The sequence below is a fragment of the Gadus macrocephalus genome, chromosome 6, assembly GCF_031168955.1.
Source record: "Gadus macrocephalus chromosome 6, ASM3116895v1".
NCBI lineage: Eukaryota > Metazoa > Chordata > Actinopteri > Gadiformes > Gadidae > Gadus > Gadus macrocephalus.
The window spans coordinates 17070832-17082172 of NC_082387.1; the positions used below are offsets into that span (position 1 = coordinate 17070832).

The 11341-nt window shown below is 43.2% G+C and overlaps 2 protein-coding genes across 2 annotated transcripts in view; one reads left to right on the forward strand and one right to left on the reverse strand.

Moving 5' to 3' along the window:
* Positions 1-32: 32 nt before the first annotated feature.
* On the reverse strand, positions 33-6850 carry znf131 (zinc finger protein 131). Its single transcript, XM_060054592.1, has 9 exons — positions 6704-6850; positions 5659-5803; positions 5101-5202; positions 4686-4830; positions 4157-4268; positions 3712-3894; positions 2922-3297; positions 2394-2524; positions 33-1452 (listed from the first exon to the last, which is right to left on the reverse strand). Exons 2-9 carry the CDS (start codon positions 5792-5794, stop codon positions 826-828), a joined length of 1812 nt encoding a protein of 603 aa, XP_059910575.1. The 5' UTR covers positions 5795-5803; positions 6704-6850; the 3' UTR covers positions 33-825.
* A 2096-nt stretch (positions 6851-8946) lies between these two features.
* The window catches only part of selenop (selenoprotein P), a 3993-nt gene continuing 1598 nt past the window's right edge, over positions 8947-11341 (forward strand). The window contains exons 1-5 of the mRNA XM_060054596.1: positions 8947-9104; positions 9793-10023; positions 10510-10722; positions 10885-11002; positions 11104-11341. The exon at positions 11104-11341 is cut by the window's right edge and continues 1598 nt beyond it. Coding sequence (XP_059910579.1) covers positions 9821-10023; positions 10510-10722; positions 10885-11002; positions 11104-11341 — 772 coding nt within the window. The 5' untranslated portion in view covers positions 8947-9104; positions 9793-9820. The remainder of the gene's footprint in view (positions 9105-9792; positions 10024-10509; positions 10723-10884; positions 11003-11103) is intronic.

An 11341-nucleotide genomic window follows, 5' to 3' on the forward strand; every position in this document is an offset into this window, starting at 1 on the left:
TTGTAGACTACAAAAGATAGTGCCTTTTGTGATTTTGTTTTTCCTTACATTTTTATTTTTTTCTACAAAAACAAGCTCAACATCTCAAACAATGTTCAAATTCAATCAAACGTTTTCAAACGTCTGGTTTCAAAGTAAAACATTCATTTGGATATTCAATATGTACAAAGGAAGACGTATTTGCTTGAATGGTACAAAAAGCAGTTGTACTTTAGGCATGTATAACTTAAAGAATCATACATTGACGTCCCTATTCATCCAAACCAAATTCTTCGTCTATACAAAGTGAGTAAATATTTAAGAAAAATATACTCTGTAGCCCATTTCAATGACTTCCTTATCAGTTCTATTTCCATTCCATTGGTTATCGTTCTTTTAATGGACCAATGTGTTATATGGTAACCAAAACAAAAAATATGAAGATGGCTTTAAGACATGAGCACCACATACCGTTGGCACTTGAGTTCACAGTACGTAACGTTGAGCGCTGTCAAAAAAACACTGGCCCGAAAATGTATCCAACAGATATTTACACATGCCGAGCAACGACGTAGAGCAAGGCCATGGCACCTCTTAAAAAAGATAATGTAAAGTGATTCTTTTTGATAACATTGATCGCGTTGAACACCAGGTGGAAATATAAATAAAGCATCACAACCAGCAATACTGCCGTTCTCTCCAGAGAGTTCTTGGCCATGAGTGCTCTGCGATAGATGAAGGATGATTGGGCCACTGCGTGCCCCTGTTCAAAACAGGCCTTTGACATGCTGCTTGGTTTGTTCGCCTGCCCCGACGCCAATGCACTCCCGTCTCCTCCACGGTCTCTCACACCTGCTCCGTGTGCGCCCCCTTTACCTCCACCTCCTCCTCCACCACCTCCTGTTCCAGCGTCACCTCCACCTCAGAGTTGACCACAGTCTGCTGCTCCAGTTCGGCGCTGGTCAGGTGCACCACCTGGATGTGAACGCCGGCCGCCTGCAGTCTCTCCACGTCCTCCTCGCACATCTCCCTCAGACCCCCGTCCTCCATCACCATGGCGGTGGTGGTGGTGGTGGTGGTGATGGTGTTCGAGGACTCCTCCTCCTCCCCCATGCTCATGATGTCGGGGGGCTCCACCGTCACCGCCTCCACCTGGATGCCGTCGTCCAGCAGCAGCGTCTCACCGCCCTCCAGGCCGACCACCATCTGCTCCCCCTCCTCCTCCTCCTCCTCCTCCTCCTCCTCCATCATTTCTTCCTCCTCCTCCTCTTCCTCCTCCGTTGTCGTGGGGACCACGGGGGAGGCGACCACCTGGTCCTCCAGCGTGTCGTGCACCTCCCTGAGGTGGGCCGTGAGCTCCTTGGGGTGTGTGAACCACTGGTCACACAGGGTGCAGTAGTTGGGTTTGTCCCCGGTGTGGCTCACCAGGTGGTCCTTGAACTGGTCCCAGCTGTTGAACACACTGCTGCACACCTGGAGGGAGGGAGGGAGGAAGGGAGGGAGGGAGGGAGGTACATGGGAGGAGGAGATTTACCGTCTTGACAAACATATTGATCAGGGGCCGCTCACGTTTTGATCATTGTTGGGATCGACTGTCTGATTTTGGCACGCACTTCTTTGAGATGCACATCTCTGTTGTACCCATCGGGACTAAAAATGGTATACAGGAATTCCACAAACCTATCCCACCATGGGATCTGCCTCTTATAGTTACTCCTTATAGCTACTTTTTGATTGTATGCTTTCACTCTTCTCACCCTCAATTTTAAAACACTTCGGATGAAAACGTCTGCTGTGCAACTAAATTGAACAGTTACCATATTCAAATATAATAAACAAACAGGTTGTGTATCACGGGTGTATTATATCAGTTTGTCAAATCAAGTGTTAATAACCAAGTCATTGCTTGGCCCTTCAGCGTCTTCTGGAATTTACTTTGTAATTTAAATGGCTAAATGTTTGAAACGAGGGAGAAGTCGTGTCTGTCTGCAAATGTTAGTATGCAATTAGGAGATCGGCTCACATTACAAACTGGCGCACACAAAGATGCTAGAGTTATGGTCCTGTCTAGGTCAACTGGTATAGCAAGGTGTTAGCGCTGCTGGTGTTCGATTCCCAGCAGCAGGCTGCAGGCTACGGTATTGTCCACCATATGGCTTTTTACAAAAGTTACATACATTAGGTACTGACTCTCCGCCCGAACAATACCGTGAGGGACAATTATCCAAAATGCCTAACAATAATGAAAATGTAAATCAAATCAAAAAGGTAATCCATGAATGCATGACATTCTTAGTATTGGCGGCTATGTTTTTAGGCATAGTAAGCTACTTATTATACAGCGAGCCAAACAGTGTCATAAATACACAGCCATACGCCCATAGACCACTGTAATAATGATTGCGGCTTATCACCTGGCATTCATACAGCTTCTTGCGTCCCTTCTTGGCGCCCGCTCCATTCTGACACGCGGACATGTGGCACTTGAGGGTGCTGTTTCTGGCGAAGCGCTCGTGACAGTCGGGACACTCGTAGGGCTTCTCGCCTGCACAGGGACACACAAGAGGAGCATGCCAAGGACCATTTGAAAGGGAACAATCGCAACATCCCTACAGGGTCCCTTCTAGAAACCGGTTTATACCAAGTTGATTCAAATGTTTTTCTGTCGCATGGAGAGTTGTCAAATGCATAAAAAAAAAAGAAATTTATACTTAAAAGTTTTACATTTTAAGGCGAAAATTACCAAAAGTTAACTTTAAAGTCAAATTCTTTGGCATTCATAGCTTTGTACGTCTTATCGTGTCACACTCAATTGAAATGAAAAACACAATGATTTAATTTGCATTCCCGTCGGCAAACACAAGACAAACCAATCAAATGTCTCCCTCCCACAGACAACCTATTTCCATAAACACAGCCCACGCGGGCAGAGGAATGCTGACCCGTGTGCTTGCGCAGGTGCTCCTTGAAGTGGCCAAAGTGGTCAAAGTTCTTGTCGCAGTACTCGCACACGTGCACCCGCTTCTGCGGCCGCTGGCTGCGCGACAGCTCCTCCGCCTCGAAGTGGAAGGTGGTGACGTGCAGCTTGAGCGCGCCCTCCCGCGTGTAGGCCTTGCCGCAGTAGGCACACACGTGTGGCTTGTCAAGGGGCCCGGCGTGCGTCTTCATGTGCTGCTTGAGGTGGTAGTAGAGCTTGAAGCTGCGCTCGCACTTGTGACAGCGGAACATATTGTCCACCTGGGAGATCTGCACTTCCACCATCTCCACGTTCTCCAGCACCTTGGAGGCCGTCACCGTCTCCTCCTGGTACGACACCTCCTGGGCTCACACAAAAGGGACGGAGGGCATCCTCAGAGTGCGGCTCGGAAACTCTTTGTTTCGATTGAGCTGTACGGGAACCGATGTCCCGTTCGGAGTTGGAATGCTTACGTTAAACATTTCAACCATGTGTAATAGCTATTTTTGTATGAGTAGCAACCACACAAAAAATATTCAAATACGTTGATATCTTTTGTTTCCTAAACAGCCTTTTTTGTGCTATATTATATTGGTAAAGATATGAAACTGCAATTTTATAGGTTAGCTAGTTTTAATTTAGTAGCAGGAGATGCAGCACTTTTTGGTGTTTTTTCTGTGCTACTAAACAGATCAACACATGGCCCAAGCCAGCCTAAACCAAACTAACATCACCCGCAATTGAGGGGTGTCGGGTCAATCAGGTGCCATGCTTACTTGGTCCTTCTTGATCACATGCATCGCTTGCGTCCCCTGCTGGTACTTGCTGGTGATGTCGGCGAGCAGAACCAGGGCCGAGTCGTCCGAGGTGGGCTGGGCGGCGCTCTTGGCCGCGTCCACCACCTCCTCCAGTCCCGACTCCTCCAGCTCAATGCCTCCCTCGATCACCTCGATCTCCACCTGCACCACACAAGGAAGATGGAATCTGGCCCTTAATATTACAATTAGGTTTTAAAGTTTATTTAAAGAAAGATAATATAAATGTCAGTTGAACGTTTTCTGATTAAAAATAAATTTGATTCTCAAAAAGGAAAATAAATATTTCAGATACGAAGCGGCTTGAATGTCTTCCATTTTAATCATTAGCAAATCTGCCCCCAGACACTTTAATCTTAACTGATTTAATATGACCCATACTGCCATCTTAACACCCGTCTCTCACCTGTTCCCCTTCTACCAAGGGCAGCGTCTCCGTGATTACGTTGGACGTCTCGCTGATTTTCCTCTTGACTCCCCTCTTCTCCGGGATATCTTGCGAGGGACTCTCTGTCCCCCTGAGAATTAAATCCGAGACATCAGACATCCATTTTCGGTTGAACGACAGTACAAGTAGGACAAAGCTGTGGGTCAAGTGGTGACTTTGAAGATGAGCAAAAAAGTAATGGTCATTTTCGTCCCCATTACATTTTACATCAGTGCAAGAGCTCCAATAATTTGATGTATAATATATATTACACACAAACCTGACATTTCATGCACATAGAATTAATGCCAATACATTTCAGGAGATCCAACAGTGTCCTCTAGTGGCCAAACACAACATCCCAATGGACTCCAGGCGTCAGAAAATAATGATACGTTACTATTCTGCTAAAAAAAAACAGCTCAAACCAGCAGCCATTACAGATTCTTCTAGTCACAGAAAAAAACTGGTTGGAGATTGTGGTGGGTGGGTGTCTATGTTGCCTCACTTGTTGTTGAGCGCCTTGAGAGCCTCTTGCATCTGCAGGTACTCTGCTGCCTTCCAGACATCATTGGCCTCCTCCTCGTCACTGATGGCTAGCGTGGCCGTGTAGGTGAACTCCATCAGCTGGCGGAAGGCGGAGTTACTCACACCTGTCCAAACGGATGCCATCAGGACCAGTTAAGAGGACACGTGCGTGTGCAGCCAACAAGGCTCAGACCATTATTGAACTAAACAAGTTCACAAGACTCACAGCCTACAATTTTAAACGTAAAAAATTGCATTATCCCTATGAAAAATAACAAGTAAATGTTTTAGTATTGTTGAAGGCAATAAAGAATTTCAATAGTAACTGCCGTGACCAATGGGGAAACCATAACTCTGTCCCACCGCAGTGTTCATAGATAAACAGAACCACGTACCCTCTATCTCCACAAGAGGCTCCTGGGTGAAATCCTGGAAGAATTTGTGAAAAAACTGACTACAAGCTGCAAGGACTGCTTTATGTGCTCGGAATTGGTGCCCTGTATATCCACAAAACACAGAGAAAATAAAGCATTATTTTAGATATTATAATAATAATAATATTTATTATTATTATTATTTAAATCGAGTGGAAGACTCCACACTTGTTTGGTGTATGGCATGGGGTTTTGTGTGTTTGGATTTGTCTGTATTAACTAACAAACAAATTGGAATGATTGCCTTGTGGCATACGTCTTAAAAAGGACTGCTTTTATGTCAACGAGATTAGCCATTTACACAGATGTTGAAAAGATTTGGTCCTGATGTAACCATTTCCATATTAGTCCATCCATTTGTACATTATATGTAATAAACATTGGACCATTAATTTACATTTGCAAGAATCCTTCTTCTGTACCGACAAGTAAACATGGATTGTTTAAATCTAAGTTCCCTTTATATTCACCACCGAGTTGACTTATCACTGCCGTCTGAGAATTTGACATATTGCATACCATCAACAATCAGGGTAATGTCTGTGAACTGGTCAAGTTGTCTCTGTTCGTTCAGTTTGTCCAGCATGACTTTGTAGTGCGACGGGAACATGCTTCCACGCTCCATCTCCATCTCCCCCTCCACCTCAGCCGCCATGATCCTTGCCTGCCCTCCCCAAGAGAGCAAAGAAAGATGGTCAAACTTAACAATGATCTCACACAATCATGATGTCACAGAATTTCAGCGTGACACTCATGGCAAGCATGTAACTAAATAATATAGCATATTTATAGTTAAAACCATCTTGAATCAAGAATGAAATGTTGGATTACAGCATTATAGTGATGATTAATGTACTTTGAATAATAAGAAATATATATATATATACATATTTTATTTATGTAAAAGGACAACGACAGGTCGTTTGAGGGGTGTAGTCTACACGGATGCTACTTTGTAACTGTTTACATGCATCCACACATATAGTTCTCAAAATGACTTCCTAAAAAATATTAATTTGTACGTATGCATCATTAAGTTGTTCTCATTTCAAGATTTTCTCTAGGTCATTCGCATCGGACACACAGTCCATCATGCGACGCACAAAATAAAAAACATATGTGTCCACTGTCCTGATATGACACTGCAGACTGATATGTGATTGGACCAATCATACATACGAGGAGTGCGGCGCTATTCTCTCCAACGCTGTGAACGTCATGAGAGTAGCCAAATTAGCTCACTTTTGGCTAAACTATTAGCCTACCTAGCAAAACGTACAAGTGTGGCCTGAAACAGTTGGTGTCGACGTAGATAAGGGAATATTCTGACTGAGCCCCAGTGCACAGGATTATTGCCCGGTTTTGATCCGTTACTAAAGAGGCTCTAAACATTAAGGTATCCAAAGCTTTTGCAGCCCACAGGCCTGCTAGCATGCTCGCCATCCCGTTTGACAATCAACATTACGTCATCAAAACGCGCATTAAAACACACTTTTCCTGACAGATTTCTATATTATGAGACCCATGGGTCAAAATGGGAGTTTTAAACCATCAGCAGAGGTACCTCTTGTCCAGCCACGTTGCTTTAGAAAGTAGTTTTATGGTATTATGTGTCCCGACGCACGTAGAGCTCCTCTACTCTCGTTGCTCCAAAAAGGGCGGTCGTTCTCCAGTAGGGCCTCCGATTCCCAGAAGCCCTTGCAACAATAGGGGACGCTGGTAAGCGTTGCTTGGTGACCAGATATGCCATTCAGGCATATCGAGGATCGTTTTCGTTCACTCTATTGATTAACAATTAAATTGTATCACTATCATGCAGGGGGTGTTGCAACAGATAAAGCTAAACGGTGGCACAGCAGGCCCTCCATTATTCATCAGTCACACAATTTGTGCTGCTGCGTGTATGTTACTCTATATACAATAAGCTAAACAAACTTCCCTTTCTAAGCCCACTTGCATGGCTACTGCTATTCTGCTGCTGCTGAAACCGTCTTTGTGAAAATATTTATTTTAACAAACAAGTTTGTAAGTCGTACCCTGTATATATATGCACTGTACATAATAATAACTGCATGAATAAGAACAAAACCCGACTCAAGTCATTGAAATGTTATACATTGGCATTCTTCTGCACTCCACAAGAGGAGTAATGCATTTAGACAATGAACGACAAATAAACAATATTTTCATGACTTGGGTGTCAACCATTCAAAATAAAATGATATATATAATCTTGAACTCAAAGTCTTCCCCAACAGTTGAGAAGGCCTCTCATGTCAAACACAAAGTCCAAACTTAGTTTTCCCTTATTTGTTAAGCATTAAACCAGCACCATCATTCTTATTTTTGGCATTGTGGTCATTCCAGCATTAACTTTTATAACTTTTATAACATTTTTAAATGTTTAGTCATGCAGGAATAGATAGGCCTAGTCCTCAATTTAGATAAGCTCACACAAATCCTTTCCTAATGCTTTCTAACTAGCTGAACAAATCATGCATTGCAGCATTATTAAGTGTTAACAAAGCATTACTTATCCATAGTGTGTAAATTGCCAAACCATTGTCTCATTAACTTATTCATAATTTATAATTGATTATGAACCGTTTACCAATGAGTATCAATGTAGAAAAAAATCTTTACAAATTAGGAATTCACTACTTACTACTCTATCAATGCTTCAAAGTGGTTGTACAAAGCAGTTATTATTTTTCCCTTTTTGTTAGAATCATAACAGCTACATTCAAAATAAAAAACAAATGTATGAACCATGAACCATGTGTTGTAATGCAATGTACCTCTTTTTATTGAGCATTTTGTGAAGCTACAATCTGCTTATGCAACGTGGCCGCTGTGTAAAATCCTCAGGAGTCATATGAAACCTGCCACAAAGATCCCTGTGTCCTGCTGAAATGTACTTGTTAGCTTGCCAGGTACTGTCAATGAGTAACATTATTTAATCTGCTATCTAGATCAAACATTCTTGACTATAAGCCGGGTCCAGTGGAGTCTTGACTCTTTACAATATCTTGGTAGGCTGATGATCAGATTATCAGTGTACTCTATAGCAGGCCAGCGTTCCTGATCGACTTTTTGTCTAGTAAAATTATACCCAAAATGCAGAGTGACAGTTTTAACCATCCTGCATCCCTACATTTTAAAAAAACAACAACACTTAAGAGCATCTAGAGTGGTAAGAATGTAATATTGTCATTTAATAAATAATGAGTGTAACTAGACTTCCTAGCAAAATTGTCGACTATATTAACTGTCTTCAACCAAATAACACAAAAACAAGTTGAATCTTTCGCAACATATTTTCACATGGGATATATTTCACAACAGATAAAACTGAAAGTAACTTCCCTTTTTTCTAAATATTTTAACATTTGAGTCTCAGTACAAATTGCAGCTAAGCACAACTCTTCTTCTTTAACAAATTCTTAAAAGCTCTATAGAGTTTTTGTTTCTGTTGCACAGGCTAGCGTCCATCTGTAGATTGTAACAATGTAATTAACATAATTTGACCAGCAGTCTGATTCATTTTATTGCTTACAACAAATAACAGGATGTCAAAACAGAAGCTTTTTTTTCCATTAAATAAATAATGCTTTAAGGTTTGAATAGTTCTGAAAAAGTAACACATAGCAAAACAACCATGGTGTTCCCTAAAAGGTGTGAATTTCAACATTCTAAAAAAAGCCTCTATTGCTCCTCAGCTAGAGAAAAATGTGGCCCTCACATGTTTCTCCCTGAGACAGAAAAACAGGATCACTCATTTTGAAGATGTGCACGAGTCAGCAAAATAGTCAGAGGAGCAAGGAGGACTGAACTTTGTCCTTCTTATGGACAGGAAAACAACAGGCTGAGTATAAAAGGGAGGGTTGAGGGAGGGGGACTTGTTTTTCATCGAGCAGTCGACTGCAAGAAAGAACTCTGCTGAAGGAGAATCAAAAACACACACGGTAAGCTAAACAACTAAGATTCCCATCCATGCTGTTAAATATTGTTATTGGAATTTAATTAATTTAGGTATATACATGGATTGTGTGTTATGTTTTTTTTTTTTTAATGAAGTCCTTCTACTCTTTTGCGTAAAAAAAGAGAAAATGTATATGGCAAGTATTGACTATTGATAAATATTGTAAACATTGAACGGTATATTTTCACTGTCAAATGTTTGCTATCTGGCAATAGTTTTGGCCCTTGTCCAACAATGTTCAGCACAAAGTGTGCATGTATATGTGCAAAAATGTTTGCGTCGAAGATAAATTATGTGCATGATATAAAATGGCCTTCAGTTTACTTAATCTAAACACACCCAGAGGGATCCGCGCATTCACACACACACACACAGACACAGACACACACACGCACACACATCACACACACACACACACACACACACACACACACACACACACACACACACACACACACACACACACACACACACACACACACACACACACACACACACATACACACAGCTTGACACTACATTGCCCTTTTGTACTTCTCATTCCTCTCGGCTGATGTTGACAACATTTTTCTGTGCTCCCCTCCCACTCTCCCCTCCCCTTTCCACTCCTCCAAAATCTTCCAAACTGCCATTCCCTCCCTTTCTTGCTCCTCTCCTCTACCCTTCCTCAGATCAGGGCAGTGAGGACTCACAGCAGCAATGTGGGTGTGCCTCAGCCTGCTCTCGGCTCTCTGCCTGCTCCCTGGGGGCGGGGCAGAGAGCCAGGGAGGCGGGCCTCAGTGTCAGCTGCCACCCGATTGGAAGATCGGGGAGGTGATGCCCATGAAGGAGGCGGAGGGCCGGGTGACTGTTGTGGCACTGCTGCAGGCTAGCTGACTTTTCTGCCTGGTGCAGGCATCCAAGTACGTGCACAGTTTTACTTTGTCTGGCAAAATGACATCTTACTATTTACTTTACAGTCCCCAAACCTGAAATAAAGGCAATACTACCTCTGCCAGTCCCCACAAGCATTCTCACATTATGCTCTTCATAAAATAAGTCATTTGTGCTAAGTATATAACAATTTCCATTTAATTTCAATGCTAAGATGTGCCAGTCCTTTCAAGTAGACTGGGCCTCATACAATAGAATTCAAACATACAAAAGCTTTTCCCTTTTAAACGTATATTTATGAGTGAACTGGACTAGATTATTCAGTCCTTTCACACTGTGCAAAAAAGATAACAATATAAAACCAGCACCAACTTTAATAATGATGATGTGGATGATGATGATGATGATGATGATGATGATGATGATGATGATGATGATGATGATGATGATGATGATGATGATGATGATGATGATGATGATGATGCTCTTGCATGCTCTGTCTGCTCTGTGAACAGTATGGACAGCCTACGCCAGAAACTTGAAAATCAGGGCCTGGTGAATGTCACCTACATGGTAATCAACCACCAGGGGATACAAGCCCAGCGCCTGCATTCCATGTTGACCACCAGATTGTCAAGCAGCATCAGCCTCTACAAGCAGGGGAACCAGGATGCCGATGTGTGGCAGGCCTTGAAAGGGGAGAAGGATGACTTCCTTATTTATGACAGGTCAGGTCGCCCACACCGGCAGATATGTTAACACGGCCATATTATACTATCCTCTAAACATTTTCTTTGAAATCATTTAAAATCTCTTGATCGAATTTGACATTCTTGATGTTTAAGGAAATTCTAAACCCTTTTACAATTCTAAATCTATTTACACATCAGGTGTGGCCGTCTCACCTATCATATCGCACTGCCATATTCCATCATCGGGCAGGGTCATGTAGAGAACGCCATCAAAGATACCTACTGCAAACGCATATGTGGGGACTGTTCACATGAGGTATGTGATGCCCATATCCATCATAGCCGTGCGCATACAGACCGACGTCTTCATCTTCATCTTTGAGACTCACGGTGTTTGCTCCTTCTCTTCCCCGACAGAGCGTGGACGTTCCAGCGGAGTGCACCAGGCCAGTAGTGGCCAGGCCTGATGCGGCGGGGGTGGGTACCGCCGTCAGAGAGGAGGGGGTGGCGCATGGGGATGGGCACGGTCGTGGTCATCACGGTCAGGGTCATCACCATGGCGACCAGCAGGTTGTTGCCCACGCCGGACACGATCACGGCCACAGGCATCGCCATGGCGGCCAGCAGGTTGCGGGGCAGGCTCAGCAGGGCGGGG